The sequence below is a fragment of the Oncorhynchus tshawytscha genome, linkage group LG22, assembly GCF_018296145.1.
Source record: "Oncorhynchus tshawytscha isolate Ot180627B linkage group LG22, Otsh_v2.0, whole genome shotgun sequence".
NCBI lineage: Eukaryota > Metazoa > Chordata > Actinopteri > Salmoniformes > Salmonidae > Oncorhynchus > Oncorhynchus tshawytscha.
The window spans coordinates 24774853-24795712 of record NC_056450.1 but is presented as its reverse complement, the minus strand read 5'-3'; the positions used below and the strand labels follow the sequence as shown (position 1 = coordinate 24795712).

Sequence of the window (20860 nt, the reverse complement as noted above, 5' to 3'; positions counted from 1 at the left end):
ACAGGTACAGTATTCGCTAACCTTTGGGTTTCAAATGAGCAAACATGGCTTGTGTTCGAGCGCAGCCATGATCAACAGAAGATAAATACTACATCGAGCCGAAAGAAGAAGTGAATGGGTGAACCGACGGATAAATGAAGATAGTTCACTCAGGCCGTTTACTATTGAAAATAATGATCAGTTCCGGTCGACTTAACGGGATGGGTCTCCCATAAACACCAATGCAATAGCAGTTTTGTCTGGTCTACTTAGTTCATTGACTGTCATTTGAAAAAAATAAAACAGCGAGTGGGGTGTCTCGCTTCCTCTTCCGTCTCTGGAGTTTACACACTGCGGGCAGCCAGGAGAGCTATGGGTCCTAGCACCGGAACAGTCCATATTAGGAGAATTGTCATCTGAAGTAGGCAACGATACAAAACCTAGATTGCTGATACGATGTAAATCAAATCAAATTGTATTGCTCACGTACAGGTTTTGCAGATGTTATTGTGGGTGTAGCGAAATGCTTGTGTTTCTAGCTCTAACAGTGTAGCAATATCTTACAAGTAATATCTAACAATTTCACAGCAATTCACACAAATCTAAAGTATAGGAACGGAATTAAGAATATATCAATATTTGGATGAGCAATGTCGGAGCGGCATAGACTAAAATACAGTAGAATAGAATACAGTAAAAACATATAAGATGGGTAATGCAAATGATGTCAACATTATTAAAGTGACTAGTGTTCCATTATTAAAGTGTCCAGTGATTTCAAGTCTATGTATATAGGGCAGCAGCCTCTGAATGTGCTAGGGATTGCTATTTAACAGTCTGATGGCATTGAGATATAAGCTGTTTTTCAGTCTCTCGGTCCCAGATTGATGCAGCTGTTCTGACCTCGCCTTCTGGATGATAGCATGGTGAGCAGGCAGTGGCTGGTGTGGTTGAATTGGCCATCAAAAGACTTTGTAGCCCCCGGTCAGCCATATTGGCACTCTCCAGTTGGAGCAGTCTTCCATAAGAATTAATACAATTATACAGGACAAAATTCTACATTACCAGTCCAAAGTTTGGACACACCTACATTTTTTTTAAATACAATTTTCTACATTGTAGAACAATAGGGAAGACATCAAACTATAAAATAGCACACTTGGAATCATGTAATAACCAAAAAAGTGTTACACAAATATATTTTATACTTTAATCTTTTATACTTTATTCTTCAAAGTAGCCACAATTTGCCTTGATGACAGCTTTGCACACTCTTGGCATTCTCTCAACCAGTTTCACCTGGAATGCTTTTCCAACAGTTGAAGGAGTTCCTAAATAAGCTGAGCACTTGTTGGCTGCTTTTTCTTCACTCTGTGGTCCAACTCATCCCAAACTATCTCAATTGGGTTGAGGTCAGGTGATTGTGGAGGCCAGGTCATCTGATGCAGCACTCCATCACTCTCCTTCTTGGTCAAATAGCCCTTACACAGCCTGGAGGTGTGTTGGGTCATTGTCTTGTTGAAAAACAAATGATAGTCCCACTAAGCGCAAACCAGATGGCATGGCGTATCGCTGCAGAATGCTGTGATACACATGCTGATTATGTGTGCTTTGAATTCTAAATAAATCACAGTGTCACCAGCAAAGCACCCCCACACCATCACACCTCCTCCTCCATGCTTCACAGTGGGAACCCCACATGCAGAGATCATCCGTTCATCTACTCTGTCTAACAAAGACACAGCGATTGGAACCATAAAAAATCTAATTTGGACTCATAAGACCAAAGGACAGATTTCCACCAGTCTAATGTCCATTGCTCGTGTTTCTTGGCCCAAGCAAGTCTCTTCTTTTTGGTGTCCGAAAAGAAATTTGACCATGAAGGGCTGATTCACAGTCTCCTCTGAACAGTTGAGATGTGTCTGTTACTTGAACTGTGTGAAGCATTTATTTGGGCTGTAATCTGAGGTACAGTTAACTCTAATTATTTTATCCTCTGCAGCAGAGGTAACTCGGGGTGTTCTTTTCCTGTGGCAGTGCTCATGAGAGCCAGTTTCATCATAGCGCTTCATGGTTTTTGCGACTGCACTTGAAGAAACTTTCAAAGTTCTTGAAATATTCTGGATTGACTGACCTTCATGACTTAAAGTAATGATGGACTGTTGTTTCTCTTTGCTTATTTGAGCTGTTCTTGCCATAATAGGGACTTTGGTGTTTTACCAAATAGGGCTATCTTCTGTACACCACCCTTACCATGTCACAACACAACAGGTTGGGTCAAACGCATAAAGATGGGAAAGAAATTCCACAAATGTACTTTTAACAAGGCACACGTTAATTGAAATGCATTCCAGATGACTACCTCATGAAGCTGGTTGAGGAAATGCCAAGAGTGTGCAAGGGTGGCTACTTTGAAGAATCTCAAATTTAAAACATTTCATAGTCTCTCTGACTATGAGAAACAATATTCTCTGGTCTTATGAAACCAAGATTGAACTCTTTGGCCTGAATGCCAAGTGTCACGTCTGGAGGAAACCTGGCACCATACGGTGAAGCATGGTGGTGGCAGCATCATGTTGTGGGGATGTTTTTCAGCGGCAGGGACTGGAAAACTAGTCAGGAAAAGAAATGAGAGATCCTGGATGAAAACCTGCTGCAGGGCGCTCAGGACCTTAGACTGGGGAGAAGGTTCACCTTCCAACAGGACAACAACCCTAAGCACACAGCCAAGACAATGCATGAGTGGCTTCTGGACAAGTTCCTGAATGTCCTTGAGTAGCCCAGCCAGAGTCCAGACTTGAAAATAGCTATGCAGCAAAGCTCCCCATCCAACCTGACAGAGCTTGAGAGGATCTGCAGAGAAGAATGGGAGAAACTCCCCAAATACAGGTGTACCAAGCTTGTAACATCCTAACCAATTAGACTCGATGCTGTAATCACTACCAAAGGTTCTTCAACAAAGTACTGAGTAAAGGGTCTGAATACTTATGTAATTGTGATAATTCAGTTCTTTATTTTTTGTAAAAAAGCAAACATTTCAAAAAACCTGTTTCTGCTTTGTCATTATGGGGTATTGTGTGTAGATTGATGAGGGGAAAAAAACAATCTCTTGGAATCATTAGAGCGCAAAAGGTGTCTGGTCAGAATGCTGCTACAGAAAGTGATGCTGAGACAGCGTGGAGTTGGGAGGGTGACGTTTAATTCATAAACATTAAAAATTGCATGTTGTGCCATGTACGACATTAACAATATTCCATTATAGTGACAGAAACCACTTTTCCCACAGTATACTATTATATGGCCCTGTTCAAATGTTATTGTAATCAATTAGGCATATGATTGTACATTAACTACATTGAATGTTTTTGTACAAACAGTTTGTTGGCCATATTTTAGCCTTCCCTATGTCCTATGGTAGCAGGTGGTCATCTGCATCTCAGTCAGTGATGTCATTCTCTCTATTTCACAAGAACATTTCCAACTTTTCATACTGAAATAACCTATTTTGATAACCAACTGTACAATATATACTCAAACGTTGATTAGACCAGGTTATGTAGCCTATAAATAAAAGTAAAGGGAACTAGCACGCACGCAAGCGCTGGTGTATGTACAACCCCCTCTGGTGCTGGGGCGCAGAGCATTCATTTTAGGGAAGGGGTGGGTGAGTGATAAAGGATCCACCCCCTTTTTAAAATTCTCTCCTAAAATGACATACCCAAATCTAAATGAAAGCAAACATGGAGCAGAATTATTTCTAGGATATTTACCTACAGTGAGAAGCTGATCAGATGTCTGATGGTTGAGAAACACCTCTATGCAGTATTCTTGGTCATTTGTTTTGGTAAACAGTGATTAAGGAAGTACAGTAGCCATGTCCTCCCATTTCCAATGTATGAAAAGTCACACCACTGAAAGCAGTGTCTTTTCAAAAACGTATTTGACATGAAACATGCATAGCCCGTCTTCAAACACTTGCACCATGGGAAACACGAATCTTAGTTTCTTAGAACGATGTAGACAAAAATATATATTTTCCAGTGTAACTCAACATCATTTGAAGTGCTTAAGCCTGTGATAACTTTACAGGTTTGACATACACACCAATAACTACACATTTACCTCATATTTTCTTGACATTGCAAGTTTAATTTGGTCAATACACAGGTTTACCATGTCATAACCCCCATCACCACACAAGACCCAGGAGTATTGTAATGTACTCTGCCACAACTCTAAACAGATGGAAAGATTCTTGATAAAAAAAAAAATAAAAAAAAAACAGATGTTTGCCAAACCTAGCTTCAAGCCTCCTTTCAATTTGCCTTCATGTGATGTGCTGTTAGATAATATCAATATGGAATTAGTAAAAAATAAAACTGGTACCATAAAATTTATATCCGAGAACAACATTAAGACAGAATTTCAGAACATTCAAATCTTATGAACATTGATAGACTGTTTTAGCGATTTAACAGATGAGGAGGAAAGGGGAGACATGTAAGTTTAAAGGCTAAGGTACTGAAACTTGAACTGTTTCTCTGATCACTATCTATATGCCACAGGAGGGGGCTCACAAGAGGGAACCAAACAGAAATTGTAACCTGATCAACTAACTTCAAACACAGATCCATGAGGCGGGGGGTGTAAAACATTTGTCCGTTTAATTACACTTCATAACATTAGTCAACTGCTCATAAATGTCTTCACATGTATCGTTTTCTAGGTTGAGGATGACTACTATACAGTACTTCAGAACAAATCATGAATGCTTACTTGTAACAATTAATAGTAAAACAGGATATGCCAAGAGTGCAGCACTGCAAATGGAAGTAGAGACTGCTGCTCCGTACAACACTATAGACATTAACCTTCAGTGGACTGATTGGAAAAGAGCTCTGGATTTAAATATGGCTACTGACTCATGTACAGTGTTTTTACCCACTGCCTTCTATTTCAAGATAGTCTTGATGATTCCTCCTGCCTTCCATCCCAACTTCCTGGATTTTGAGGCCTTTTATTCCAAATCAGGCATTTCTGAAAATAAACAGTTAAAAATAATGTAAAGTAAACAAATGGCCCCATGGTCAAAAAAATATACTTCTCATGGCACATTTTGCATCATTACATTTTCAGGGTTAAGGGATGTCGGTGTATAAAATTTCATTCGAAAGCTCAGTATCTGGTCAGAAAACATTTCACTTACTTTCATCGTCACTATCTGCAGACTCGTCCTAAACAGGAATAGAAAAAAGCATGCAATCAAGCAGAATGACCATTGCAATTAAGGTTTTGCAAGTGCATATTGTGTCGCACACATTCTGAAGAGACACTGATCATTCATTAGCAAACCCATTCACAAGAGGGACACGACTAGAGTGAGATATGTTTTTGTATTAAGCCAAGTGATACCGAGGGAAAGAAGGAACTCCACAGAAAAGCTCTTACATCATCAACATCATCTAGATCAGGTAGGCAGTCTTCCCCTCCCATGTTGTTCATCATCTGCAATCAGAATCACACAGAACAGCCGGAGACAAATATCACCATGTTGGCATATATTACTTGTACAATCTTTGCCCAACCTTTCATACAGCATTCAAGTGCAAGTTCAGTTTGCCCTAGGGCCCTTACTTTAGCCATCGCTTCTTGTGTGTTGAATGCCATATCCCCGTCTCCCCCCTCTGGGAAATTATCGAAGTTGCCTAGTTCCTCGTCTGAGTCGCCCTCCCAGTCCTTCCAGTTGTTAAAGTCGACGCTGAGCCAAGTTAACTGTTGAGGAATATCTTACATGACAAAAAGGCATTGCAGATGCTCGTTTGGAGGATGTCATCTTCCAGGCTCGTTACATGCATTTAGAGTTCAGTGTTCAAAAATCAATTATGCACCAAATACAGAAAATGTGCATTTAAATTAACTATATAGATATATTAGTTAAATATATAGAACTAATATAACTACATACAAAAGTATGTGGACACCCCTTCAAATGAGTAGATTTGGCTATTTCAGCCACACCCGTTCCTGACAGGTGTATGAAATCAAGCACACATCCATGCAATCTCCATAAAACATTGGCAGTAGAATGGCCTTAATGAAAAGCAACATCAGCACAAGAACTGTCGGGAGCTTCATGAAATGTTCAATATGCTTATTACTCTCAAATTTTGTGCACAAATTTGTTTCCATCCCTGTCAGGGAGCAGTTCTCCTGGAACTCTGTAGTATTACAACTGAGGACAGAATTATTGTAAATTCTTCAGCACTCGCCAGTCCTGTTCTCTGAGCTTGGTGCCTAAAACTCCCTTGACATTTCCGCTTCACAAAAATGAAAGTTGACCGGGGCAGCTCTAGCAGGGAAGACATTTGAACAACTGACTTGCTGGAAAGGTGGCATTCCATGACGGTGCCATGTTGAAAGTCACTGAGCTCTTCAGCACTGGCCATTCTACTTCCAATGTTTGTCTACGGAGATCGGATGGCGGTGTTCTCAATTGTATACATCCGCCAGCAACGGGTGTGGCTGAAATAGCCACATCCCCTAATTTGAAAGGGTGTCAAGATACTTTGGCCATTTAGTGTATATATTATGGAAAATATATTATACACCATCACTAACCTTAGCCTTCTCTTTCGTTAGCCTAGGCCACGCTTTCCCAGGTTCAGCTTTTCTTAAACAGCACAACACTGACCGATCTGTGCGTTTGTGTATGGATTCCTGTGTGTACAAGAGAGATACATGAACACTTTCATGCTGCAAAACTAAGTCCCCTTAGTTATATCTTGTCAGATGCAATCTGCATCTTGTCCTGAAGACAGGAAGACAATGCAATGAAGTTACTCACATTTTGATCAATGCCTTCGAAAAGGTCTACTTCGTTCTCATGTTTGACTTGATCAGTTCCTCCAAGACAACTGGTAAAGGGAGGGGTGAAAGGAAATTCAGCATAAATGTGACAAACTGAATTAGAGGAATTATCAAATGCCTAGAGCAGTTAGCCAAACTTCTCCTTTAAACCTCCACTGACAGAAGTTATAACTCACCTGAAAACAAACTTTGCTTCCTCGAAATTGATCTTGACATCCTTGCTGTCCGCTACGCAGAACTCGATGTAGACGGAGTCCCGCCTGTCATACCACTTAGCAGTCGCCGGATGCCTGGGAACACATGAAGAAACTCAATGAATGACATCTGCAACGTTGTCCCCACAGTTAAGGTTAGCCGCTTACCCAATCAAAAGCCCTGGATTAACACAGGTTGGCGCTAAACTAGAGGATAGGGCTACGGCAGACAACCCTGAGTCTACGGCTGAGAAGAGGAACAAGTTCAAGAAGTCCCGCTATGACCTCCGCAGTCATTAAACGAGCTAAAGGACAATATAGGAATAAGGTGGCATTATAATACACAGGCTCCGCCACTCGCCGCATGTGGCAGTGGCTACATCCATTGCGAATTACAAAAACACCCAGCGGTGATCTGCCCAGATACCTTTCTACCAGACAAACTCAATGGATTTTATAAACGCTTTGACCATGACATCCTTCCGATGTTCTGGGTCAGTGAGGGCCGTCACTGACCCAGAAGATTGGGTGATCTCGCTCAAAGAGGCCGACATACGTAAAGTCTTTAATCAGATCAATACCCACAAGGCCCGATGGTATTCCTGAGCATGTTCTCTGAGCATGCGCATAATAGTTGGCGGGTATAATCCCCACGTTTTAAGATGACCACTATCATTATTGTTCCCAAGAACACTAAGGCATCATGCCACAATGACTATCACTCTGTAGCACTCATCTGTAATCATAAGGTGCTTTGAGAGGCTGGTTATGGCACACATCAACTCCATCATCCCCAAAATACTATACTCACTCCAATTTGCATACTGCCCCAACAGATCCATAGATGACAACCTCAATTGCACTCCACACTTCCCTCACCCACCTAGATAAGAGGAATACCAATGTGAGAATGCTGTTCATTCACTACAGCTCAGCATTCAACACCGTTGTCCCCTCCAAGCTCAGAACCCTGGGATTGATCATCTCCCTTTGCAACTGAATCCTGGACTTCCTGGTGGAGCGGCCCCAGGTGGTGAGGGTAGGCAACATCACCTCCACCACATTAACCCTCAACACGAGGACCCCACATGGGTGTGCGTTTAGTCATCTTCTGTACTCCCTGTGGGGCCCCACACAACTCCAACGGCATCAAGTGTGTTAACCCGCACAACGGTGGTAGGGTTGATCACCGGCGACGATGAGACGTGGCAATGTGGGGCCGGAACAACAACCTCCTTCCCTCTACGGCATTATGACTAAGGAGCTGATCGTGGACTACAGGAAAGGGGAGAGCACGCACCACTCTACATCGACAGGGCTGCAGTGGAGCGGATCAAGAGATTCAAGTTCTTGTGTCCAAATCACAAAAAACTCAACGGTCCACACACATGTACAGTCGTGAAGGTGCGACAGCACCTCTTCCCCACCAGGAAGTTGAAAAGGTTTGGCATGAACCCTCAAAAAGTTCTACAGCTGTACCATTGAGAGCATCTTGACTGGCTGCATCACTGCTTGGTATGGCATTTTTTTTTATTTAACTAGGCAAGTCAGTTAAGAACAAATTCTTATTTACAATGACGACCTACCAAAAGGCAAAAGACCTCCTGCGGAGACGGGGGATAAAAAAAAAGACAAAAAACACATCACAACAAGACAACTACATAAAGAGAGACTTAAGACAAGGCAGCAACACACAACACAGCATGGTAGCAACAACATGGTAGCAGCACAAATGATGTTATAAACAGCAATATCATTGCTCTCCATCACATGGTGCTACAGATGGTGGTGCGGACAGCCCATTACATCACTGGGGCCGAGCTCCCTGACATCCAGGACCTGTATATCAGGCGGTGTGAAAGGCCCGGGAAATAAGTTAAAATCCCAAGCCATAGACTTCTCTCTTCTTCCGCACAGCAAGCGGTACTGGTGCATCAAGTCTGACCAACAGGCTATTGACCAGCTATTATCCCCATGCGGCGGCAGTTAGCCTAGTGGTTAGAACGCTGGGCCAGTAACTGAAAGGTTGCTAGATCAAAACCCCGAGCTGACAATGTAAAAATATGTCGTTCTGCCCCTAAACAAGGCAGTTAACCAACTGTTCCTAGGCGTCATTGTAAATAAGGAGTTGTTCTTAACTGACTTGCCTAGTTAAATAAAATGTAAAAAAGACAAGACTGCTAAATAGGTACACAGACTGAGTTGACCTTTGTATTTTATTCTCTATGCACACTCACAGGGCCCTAAACACTAGGCATTCCAACACACTCCATAATTTGATCATGCACATTTATACTGACTCTACACACAATCATATACACTGCTGCTACTCTGTTTATCATATATTGTGATGCCTACTCACCTACCCCTATCCATATCTACCTCTCAGATTCAAAGTGTTTAATAGTCACATGTACAGGCGCGATTATAGGATACAGTGACAATCTTAGGCTTCAAGCTCCAACATGCTGGGCTAAGTGAAATAAAATAACAGGCTAATAAAAAACCATATCCCTGCACATTGTAAATATGGTACTGGAACTGACCCTGTATATAGTATGCTTTCTTACTTTTTCACGTTTTTGTTCTACCCTTTTATTTTTAGTATTATATTGTTATTTATTACTGCATTGTTGAGGTCAGAGATAGAGACATTAACTTGAAACGTGCAAACTCAACTGATAAAAAAACATTAATGTTTTTGAAATTAGCTACTTCCTGCTTTAGTGTTCTTATGTGATGCTGTAGTGAAAAATAGCCCCAATGCACCAATGAATGATCAAGATTTGATTATTAAGGCCTGACTGACTAAATAGTGATCTAGATAGCTAAAGTTACACATTCCTTCCATATTCTTGTTCAAAGTCAAAAGTAAGCATTGTAGGCTGTCAATGACGTAGGCTAAACCAGAGCTTTGAGACGACTTTGCCCTCACTGCCTAAGATAAATCACATTTATCTTACCATACTGACAATTGATGTTAAATGCACTTCACTACTTTACGACATCCATTAATGAGCATTATGTATCATTGGCTAGTTAGCCATCTCTCTTGGCTTCCTTACAGTTAGCAGCCGGATGACCAACCTTTCATTTTGTTGAGATTAACTGGACATTATCTATGTGCATAGTATGCATGTAAACATTTTGTTATTTTAAACTGTCAGTCATTCATCATTAAAAATAAAAATAAAGTTAATTATAACCAGAGCACTTCGCTAACTAGTGTGTTAAAGTTACTAACATGTCATGATTGGATTCAGTTCAAATGTGGGAAACAACCATGGGGATCGATCAACATGCTAATATAATAGTTAATTAATCAGTTGTGTTAGGTAACTAGCAAATATATTTTATAGCTAACGTTAACTCAGGGGGGGAAATGGAATGCACACCACATGCCATGCGGTGCACTTGACCACTACCTAGCCAACTTCCATCATTAGCTAACTAACGTTAGATAACTAGCGTCTATTTGGCTAGCAGGGGAATTTAGCCCATGACTGAACAATGTGAGCATAGAAAGAAACCTCGATATATTCAGTTTGGTTTAACAGTTTCTAAATCAGATTAACGTTAGTAGCTAGTTCAATCCTTGCCGTTAGTTACTAGTACTAGCTTTTTTTTTTTACATTTATTTTCTAACGTTACTAGCTAGTTAGTTAGCAAATCAACTGACCGACATTCGCATGATTATATTCAATGACTTGCATTTAAATGAGCTAGCTTGGTAGCCAACAGATACCTAACAAGGCCTATCGTCGCTAGGCGTCCCTCCCGCCTTTCGTAAAAGCATGTTGGTATGCTAGGTAGCTAACTTGCCATAACCTTAACGAAACCAACGACGTTAGCTAGCTAGTGGCGCTAACGTGCTCTTGCGGACTACATTTTACAGAAGCTCGCAATTCATCACAAACTTACATGTCTTGTTGATGTGTGATAATTTTGTATCCCCAAGGAGAAAGCTAATTTACAATACTGTCCTTATGGGGATTTCGTTTCAATGGGCTGTACAAAAATGTGCTATATCCATACACTGCAAAGCCACCGTTTCTATGAGTCGCGGACTGTGTGTCTTCTTTTTCTGTGCATTTTATATCTCGGTTGGTAACCAACTTTAAGGTGCATTACCGCCACCAACTGGACTGGAGTGTGGACCAGAGACAGTGAAGGTCTAAATCCTACCAAATAATATCGTCTCCCTAAGGAAACGAATTACATAATTAAATACTACATCCCCTGAAAAGGTCTTCAGCAGTTAATTTAATCCTGGCTCTTCAACCCCATTTACTCCTCAAATCTAATAACAATTGCTTCCTTTCTCTCACATATTTCTGGCACTGAAAAAGAACGATGTTCCACTGTCTCCATCTCCTCCTGAATATGATCACACCTCCCAGTCAATGTTTCCCCACCACTTTCAATGTACTATTTAGCCCTGTGGGTGCCAGTCTCGGCCTGTAGACCTCCCTGCCCCCACCCTCTCCTGGATCTTATACAGGGGTCTTCCCTTACTATCACTGTTCCACAACTCTTGCCACTCATTTTTAACCACTGTTCTTATTAATCCCTTGACTTCTGCTTTACTGATTGATAATTCCATCTCAACATTAGGACGTTTAAGAGCCTGCTTGGCAATAATATCCACTTCCTCATTCCCCTCTACTCCCACATGAGCTGGTATCCAGAGAAACGTCACAAATACCGCCATCTGTTTCACCCTATACAAACACTGCAAAACCTCATACAATACATCCTGTCTGCTCTAAGACATACATGAATTTAAGCTCATCAGTGCTGCACAGGAGTCAGAGCAGATGACTAGCCTGTCTGGCCTCACCTCCTCCACCCACTCTGCAGCCAATAGTATGGCCAACAACTCCAATGTGTAAACAGATAAATCCTCCGTTGCTCTTTGTCACTGCCATCTTAAACTCAGGAACACTAAAAGTTGCTCCTGTCTTCCCTGTTTTAGGGTCCGTAGATCCATCTGTGAATATGTTCAAGAAAGCATAGTGTTCTTAAATTTTCACTTACAACTGAATCTACTCCTTCCTCAACATCTCTTACCCTCTCAAGCAACCCTAGATCTATCACTGGTTGAGGAAGACATCAAGGTGGGATAGCAAGAGGAACCTCTGGTATTACGACTTCTTCGATGAGGTTTAACGGCAGTTGGCATTCAATAAATGTTGCATTACCGCCACCTACTATACTGGAGTATTACACCTTTATACTTTGCTTAATTTAAAAATAAACTCTACCATCCAACTACACTCACAATTAAAAATAAATAAATACCATACTCCACTATTTAAATCTATTTAGTCCTAATTCAGGCCAACAGCCTGAAAGAATGGGACACCACCACTTAACACACCCTGTAACTCTGACATCAAATCTTACACACACAAAATACCTCTCTGCAGCTGCCACCACAACCTTTATTTCTGCGACTTATGTTCCATCCCTGCAGTACAGTTGATAACCATTGCTATAAATGCCAAAAATCCAATCTTGCTGGAACATATATCACTTGTTGATTAATCCCTCTGTACTGGTACAGATCTCCAGTGACCTCCATTAATATTGGCACCCATGGTAAACATGAGCAAAATGGGCTGTGAAAAATCCTCTTGGTATTTCATTCAAAAATATTCACAAAAATCAAACCTTTAATTGAAGTAAAATGATTGAAAAAAATACATGTGAAATAAATATTTCTCTCCAAAACATGTCTGCCACAATTACTGGCACCCCGAGAAATTCTTATGAGTAAAATCTAACTGAACTATATTCCCATTCATATTTTACGATTTTAAGTTCACCTGAGTGATTAGGAACGCTTAAGTGGTAAGCCATGACTTGGTGTTTCACTGGGGTATAAATATGAGGTGACACACAGGCCAAGTTCCCATAGCCATCAATCACTATGGGAAAGACCAGAAAATACAGTAATGATGTGCAACAAAAGATTGTTGAGCTGCACAAATCAGGAAATGGCTTTAAGAAAATATCTCAAACGGTTGAAAATGCCCATTTCCACAATCAGGGCAATAATTAAGAAGTTTAAAGCAACTGGAGAGGTTAACAATCGGCCTGAAAAAGAATGTATGTCTATATTGACCCCACGCACAGTGAGGAGGATAGTTCGAGTGGACAAAAAAATCTCCAAGGATCACAGCTGGAGAATTGCAGACGTCAGTTGGGTCTTGGGGTCAGAAAGTCTCAAACTATTAACTACTGCCACCTACATAACCACAAGTTGTTTAGGAGGTTTGCCATAAAAAGCCTTTGCTGTCATCAAACCACAAACTCAAGTGCCTACAGTTTGCCAAACATTACTGGATCTGTCAATGGGACCAGGTTCCATGGTCAGATGAGACCAAAATATAGCTTTTTAAAAAAAAATTTTTTATAAACACCAGAGGTGGGTTTGGCATAGACAGAAAGATAGCCATACAGGAAAGTATCTCATCCCCACTGTGAAGTATGGTGATGGATCTTTGATATTGTGTGGCTGTTCTTCTTCCAAAGGCCCTGGACAACTTGTTAGGATACATAGTATCATGGACTCAATTAAGTACCAGCAGACATTAAATCAAAACCTGACTGCTTCTAGAAGGAATCTTAAACTGGGCCGAGGTTGGATCTTCCAGCAGGACAATGAACCAAAGCACACCTCAAAATCAACACAAAAATGGTTCACTGATCACAGAATCAAGGTTTTGCCATGGCCGTCCCAGTCTCCTGACCTAAACCCCACAGAGAACTTGTTGGATGAGCTGAAGAGGACAGTCCACAAGCGTGGACCTCAGAATCTGAAGGATCTGGAGAGATTCTGTATGGAGGAATGGTCTCAGATCCCTTGCCATGTGTTCTCCAACCTCATTATGCATTATAGGAGAAGACAGAGCTGTTATCTTGGCAAAGGGAGGTTGTACAAAGTATTGAATGAAGGGGTGCCAATAATTGTGGCACACATATATTTGAGAAAAATATTTGTTTTATGATAAGATTTGTTTTTTCCTTTAAAATATTTGACTTTAAAGGTTAGAGTTTTATGAATATATATAATATATATATATAATACCAAGAGGATAAATATACATTTGTTTCACAGGCCGTTTTATTCATATTTACCAAGGGTGCCAATATTAGTGGAAGGCACTGTATACCACACTCCTTCCGTGGCCTCCAACTGTTCTTAAACGCTAGTAAAACCAAATGCATGCTTTTCAACCGTTCGCTGCCCGCCCGCCCGCCCGCCCGCCCGCCCGCCCAGCATCACTACTCTGGGCGGTTCTGACCTAGAATATGTGGACAACTACAAATACCTAGGTGTCTGGTTAGACTGTAATCTCTCCTTCCAGACTAATATCAAACATCACCAATCCAAAATCAAATCTAGAATCTGCTTTCTATTTCCCAACAAAGCCTCCTTCACTCGCGCCGCCAAACATACCCTAGTAAAACTGACTATCCTACCGATCCTCGACTTCGGCAATGTCATCTACAAAATAGCTTCCAATACTCTACTCAGCAAACTGTATGCAGTCTAACACCGTGCCATCCGTTTTGTTACCAAAGCCCCTTATACCACCCACCACCACTCGCTACATATTCGTCGCCAGACCCCATGGCTCCAGGTCATCTATAAGTCTATGCTAGGTAAAGCGTCTAATTACTTCGTTACTATGGCCTATTTATTGCCTTACCTCCTCATACCATTTGCACACACTGTATATATATAAGTAATTTTTTTCTATTGTGTTATTGACTGTGCGCTTGTTTATTCTATGTGTAACTCTGTTGCTGTTTTTGTCACACTGCTTTGCTTTATCTTGGCCAGGTCGCAGTTGTAAATGAGAACATGTTCTCAACTAGCTTACCTGGTTAAATAAGGCTGGAAGAAAAAAAAAGAAAAAATAAATAATAATAATAATAAAAAAAGACACCACTCCTTTCATGATCCCTCCCCCTTGACCCTTCTTCCTCTACTTTCTTCACTGCCTCAGAATATTACAACTTCTGCACTACTCTAACCCTGGAAACCTCAACCTGCCTCTCTCGCACAGGACATTTCTGGTCCCCAGCCCCATGGGCACCCATACAATTAACACATACCACTACTTTCCCCAATGCTACACATTCCTTTGTCTCATTCCCTTCTGCACACTTCTCACACCTAGGAACCTCCCTCCTACACACAGCTGCCACATGCCCATAAGCTTAACACCTGTAACAATGTAATGTATTCGGCACAAAAGCTCGTACAGGATAATATATATTCTAACATCACTTTGTTGGGCAAAGACTCAACCTCAAAACTGAAAAGAACAGACAATGACTGTTTCACCACTCACCCCACCCTGTCTGCGTCGCACCAAACTACGAGCATCACAAACACCAGGAATCAATCTTCCCCTTTAGTTGGTCAGCTTTCACATTTACTGCTGCCCCAGTAATCACGCCATTCAATGTTGGCCTTTTCTTTAGAGCAAAACAAGTCACATCTCTTGCCCCCATTCGTTTAACATGGAGCACCTGCTCCCTCTGACCAGCAGAAACACAAACAATCACAAGACCACTTCTGGTTACCCTCACCAATTCCACAGCATCCAAATCTGTTACAACCACTCTGAAACCACAAATGGATCATCCAAAAATGTATCACTTTTTTCAAAAAACTTCCCTCCTCCTGTCATAGACCCATGTTTATCTGGACCTTCAGTGCAACCCTCGGGCTCTGAGAACTTCACACCTACCACCTCCAATACTTAACCCTCATTCACTTCCATTTCTCCTCGTCTTCAACTCACTCTGTTTACACATTCTACCATTATTTTTTAACAAACCATCTCCCTTAATCGACTCAAGCTCACCCACTTCCTCCCGCTCTCTTAGAACTCCTCTGCCTCTCTTTTCCCCTCTGTATGGTATTGCGACTGATAGCGTGTTCAAAACAACTGGGAACTTGGCACCACCAATGACGCCATGACTCGGCTAATGCAAATTTAACGTTTCTAGAACATTCCAATAAATCTAATAACATAACATTGTATTTGTCACATGCTTAGTAGACAACAGGTGTAACAGTGAAATGATTATGCCTCGTTAAATACAAACGGGTACTCGGACCTCGGAAATCTCCGACTTCAGTGCAATCAAGACAACTGTGAACGCTGAAAAAACGAGTTCCAACTGGGAAAAGTGATTTTGAACAGTCATCCAAATCAGAATTCCAAGTCCGGAACTCGGGCCTCTTTCTAGAGCTCCGGCTTTCTGACCTGAAGATCACTGGCGTCATGATTTGTCTTGTTCCCAGTTGTCTTGAAAGCACCATTACTTGCGGTTCCTTTTCCAACAATGCAATAGTATTCAGCTGAGCAGCCTGCAACTAAAAGTAGCCCGTCACTAAAACCAATCCTATCGCCATCTACTGGCCGTGGTTAATCCCTGCAACACACATTAACTTCTCTTTCCTAGATTCCTTTCTGCTTTCTTTTCCTCCTTTCCTAGCTTCCTAGGAAAAGGGAGCAAGTAAAGAAAGGAATTAGGGAAAGAGGAAAGGGAAGTAGGGAAGGAAAGGTAGCAAGGCAAATAGGAAAGGCAGAACAGAAATGGAGCTAGGAAGAGGTAAGAAAAGAAGGAAATTAATCTAGGAAAAGAGGAAGGGTCCTCAGGAAGGAGATAGGGAAGGAAATGAGGGAAGGAAATTAGGTTAGGAAAGGAAGCTAATCTATTAGGAAATGAAGCTAGGAAAGGAGGAAATGGGAGCTAGGAAAAGAGGAAAGTTAGCAAGAAAAGGAGGAAATTAATTTAGGAAATAAGAGGATTTCACATGTAAGTGGTAGGGATCAATGACGGTATATATGAAAGGACAAAGCCATCAAGTTGAAGGCCGACACTGGGGTACAGTAGGCTGCCATTAGAAATAATTATTTACACAAAGATTTTTCCATTCACTATAGATGGGTTAGCTGACAACACGAAGATTATGCATGTGCATTGATGGGGAAGAAGTCCATCTGTAGTTATGATTCTGGATGGTCAGATAGCAAGCAACAATGACATGAAGCTGCCATGTGGGGAATCATAGGTCCATCTTGTTATTGATACCATGTCTTGTTTTGAGGAGCTCACCGGTGCTAAATTCCTGCACTTCAAATTTTCAACTTCTCCTGCACCTAAATATAAACAGTACCAGCACCTACAATTATTACATATTTTTTAGTGCCTATTTTGGTCCAAGTCAAGCACTGCTCGTTATGTCTATGCTAAAATTAGCTAGTTAGTGAACCAACAACTAACTATGTACTTGAGAGAAATACTCATTGTGCAAATGTATTTACATTTTCAATACGGGTGAAAGTAGATTAAAAAATACCGGTAGGTCAGGGACAACCAAGCGCACACATTTTATTAATAGCCTAGGTGTAATACAGTGGAGGCTGGTGGGAGGAGCTATAGGAGGACGGGCTCATTGTAACGGCTGGAATGGAATTCATGGAACGGAGTCAAACATATGGTTTCCATGTTTGATATGTTCAATACCACTCAATCTTTATTCCATTCCAGCTATTAAAATGAGCCTGTCCTCCTATAGCTTCTCACACCAGCATCCTCTGGTGTGATCATAGAAACCCTATTAATTTCATATGATCTCTGTAGGCCTTAAAAGTGATATGACAAATATGTTCTAACATGTATTAGCTTTTAATGTGGCATAAGCCCAACCAGTATTGATGGTTTTCATTTGATTGTCTAATAAAAGAGAAGATTATTTAGTGTAGAGGTGCTGACTAAGGGTTAATAAACTAAGCTATAAAAAATAAAAAAATTAAGACAAAGGGAGTCATCTATCTCATCACCTGTTCATGTGGGAAAGCCTACATAAAACAAATTAAAACAAAGCATAGCTGAACAGCTCAATCAGGTGTAAGAACACCGACTATCCAGTAGCAGCTCACTTTGTTGAAGCTTACCATCCCATCTCCTCTCTCAAATACACAGGGATTGATCAAATTTCTCTACCAAGGAGAGGAGGTAACATTGAGATCCTACCTACAACTAGAGGCCAACTGGATATCTTATTTAAAAACATTGACCCCTTAGTGGTCTGAATTTTGACTTTGGCCTTTTTATGAAGATTTATATTTTTTCCATAAAAGTCTGTAAATGAATAAGTTCTTTCTACAACTTATCAGCATACACCCAATATGTTCACCCTGTTGATGCTTATTATGCATTATGGTTGAACCGAAAGATTGTAAACAAAATGTGAAATTAAATTAACCTCTACAGGATCGGTGGGTCCCCTGCGGTATGGCTGAGCTAACGTAGGCTAATGTGATTAGCATGAGGTTGTACGTAACAACAACATTTCCCAGGACATAGCCATACCTGATATTGGCAGAAGAATGACATTTGTTAATCTAACTGCACTGTCCAATATACAGTACCTATTACAGTGAAAGAATACTGTGCTATTGTTTGAGGAGAGTGCACAGTTATGAACTTGAACTGTTTTTAATAAACCAATTTGGCACATTTGGGCAGTGTTGATACAACATTTTGAACAAAAATGTAATAGTTCATTGGACCAGTCTAAAACTTTGCACATACACTGCTGCCATCTAGTGGCCAAAATTTAAATTGTGCCTGGGTTGGAATAATACATTATGGCCTCTCTTGCATTTCAAAGATGGTACCAAAAAAAAAAAATGTTTTTCTTTGTATTATCTTTTACCAGATCTAATGTGTTATATTTTCCCACATTTCTTTGCTTGACATCATGGGAAAATTAAAAGAAATCAGCCAAGATCTCAGAAAGAAAATTGTAGACCACAAGTCTGGTTCATCCTTGGGAGCTTTTTCCAAACGCTTGAAGGTACCACGTTCATCTGTACAAACAATAGCACGCAAGCATAAACACCATGGGACCACGCAGCCTTCAGCCTTCATTCCGCTCAGGAAGGAGACCCGTTCTGTCTCCTAGAGATGAACATACTTTGGGGCAAAAAGTGCAAATCAATCCCAGAACAGCAGCAAAAGACCATGTGAAGATGCTGGAAGACACCGGTACAAAAGTATATGCACAGTAAAACGAGTCCTATATCAACATAACCTGAAAGGCCGCTCAGCAAGGAAGAAGCCAATGCTCCAAAACCACCATAAAAAGCCAGACTACGGTTTGCAACTGCACATGGGAACAAAGATAGTACTTTTTGGATAAATGTCCTCTGGACTGATGAAACAAAATAGAACTGTTTGGCAATAATGACCATCAATATGTTTAAAGGAAAAAGGGGGAAGCTTGCAAGCCGAAGAACACCATCCCAACTGTGAAGCATGGGGGTGGTAGCATCATGTTGTGGGGGTGCTTGGCTGCAGGAGGGACTGGTGCACTTCTCAACCTAGATGACATGAGGGAGGAAAATTGAAGCAACATCTCAAGACATCAGTCAGGAAGTTAAAGCTTGGTCGCAAATGGGTCTTCCAATTGGACAATGACCCCAAGTATATTTCCAAAGTTGTGGCAAAATGCCTTCAGGACAACGAAGTCAAGGTATTGGAGTGGCCATCACAAAGCCCTGACCTCAATCCTATAGAACATTTGTGTGGGCAGAACTGAAAAAGCGTGTGCGAGCAAAGAAGCCTACAAAACTGACTCAGTTACACCAGCTCTGTCAGGAGGAATGGGCCAAAATTCACCCAACTTATTGTGGGAAGCTTGTGGAAGGCTACCTGCAACGTTTGACCCAAGTTAAACAATTTATAGGCAATGCTATTAAATACTAATTGAGTGGATGTAAACTTCTGACCCACTGGGCATGTGATGAAATAAAAGCTGAATTTAACCATTCTCTACTATTATTCTACAATTTCACATTCTTAAAATACAGTGGTGATCCTAACTGACCCAAGAATGGGAATTTTTACTTGGATTAATATCAGGAATTATGAAAAACCGAGTTTAAATGTATTTGGTTAATGTTTATGTAAACAAGATATTTCATTTTCAATAAAGTTGCAAACATTTCTCAAAACATGTTTTCACTTTGTCATTATGGGGTAGTGTGTAGATGAGTAAGAAAATCAATCAATATAATCCACTTTGAATTCAGGCTGTAACTCAATGTGGATTAAGTCCAGGGATATGAATACATTCTAAAGACACTGTAGCCAAGATATCATTACCTATTGCATACTGTTTCCTCGTATTATTTCTTTCGCTGCATTGTTGGGAAGGGCCCGTATGTATTTCACTGTTCTACAGTCGTGGCCAAAAGTTGAGACCGACACAAATATAAATTCAAAGTCTGCTGCCTCAGTTTGTATGATGTTAATTTGCATATACTCCAGAATGTTATGAAGAGTGATCAGATGAATTGCAATTAATTGCTAAGTCCCTCTTTGCCATGCAAATGAACTGAATCCCCCAAAAACATTTCCACTGGGTCACTAAAGGACCACCTGACATGTCAGTGATTCTCTCGTTAACACAGGTGTGAGTGTTGACGAGGACAAGGCTGGAGATCACTCATGCTGATTGAGTTCGAATAACAGAATGGAAGCTTCAAAAGGAGGGTAGTGCTCTGTCAACCATGGTTACCTGCAAAGAAACGCGTGCAGTCATCATTGCTTTGCACAAGAAGGGCTTCACTGGCAAGGATATTGCTGCCAGTAAGATTGCACCCAAATCAACCATTTATCGGATCAAGAACTCCAAGAAGAGGGCTTCAATTGTGAAGGTGGCTTCAGGGCGCCCAAGAAAGTCCAGAAAGCACCAGGACCGTCTCCTAAAGTTGATTCAG

General features: G+C 41.0%; 1 protein-coding gene across 2 annotated transcripts; it reads right to left on the bottom strand.

Moving 5' to 3' along the window:
- Positions 1-4102: 4102 nt before the first annotated feature.
- On the bottom strand, positions 4103-16365 carry LOC112222164 (prostaglandin E synthase 3). Of its 2 annotated transcripts, none has more exons than XM_024384820.1 (8): positions 16331-16365; positions 7023-7136; positions 6824-6893; positions 6598-6696; positions 5614-5751; positions 5428-5484; positions 5186-5213; positions 4103-5016 (listed from the first exon to the last, which is right to left on the bottom strand). In XM_024384820.1, the coding sequence occupies exons 1-8, from the start codon at positions 16348-16350 to the stop codon at positions 4997-4999; spliced, it is 546 nt and encodes a 181-aa protein (XP_024240588.1). In that variant the 5' UTR covers positions 16351-16365; the 3' UTR covers positions 4103-4996. The 2 variants fall into 2 exon arrangements, with proteins under 2 accessions (XP_024240588.1, XP_024240589.1); XM_024384821.2 differs by lacking the exon at positions 16331-16365 and adding an exon at positions 10962-11124.
- Positions 16366-20860: the final 4495 nt, after the last annotated feature.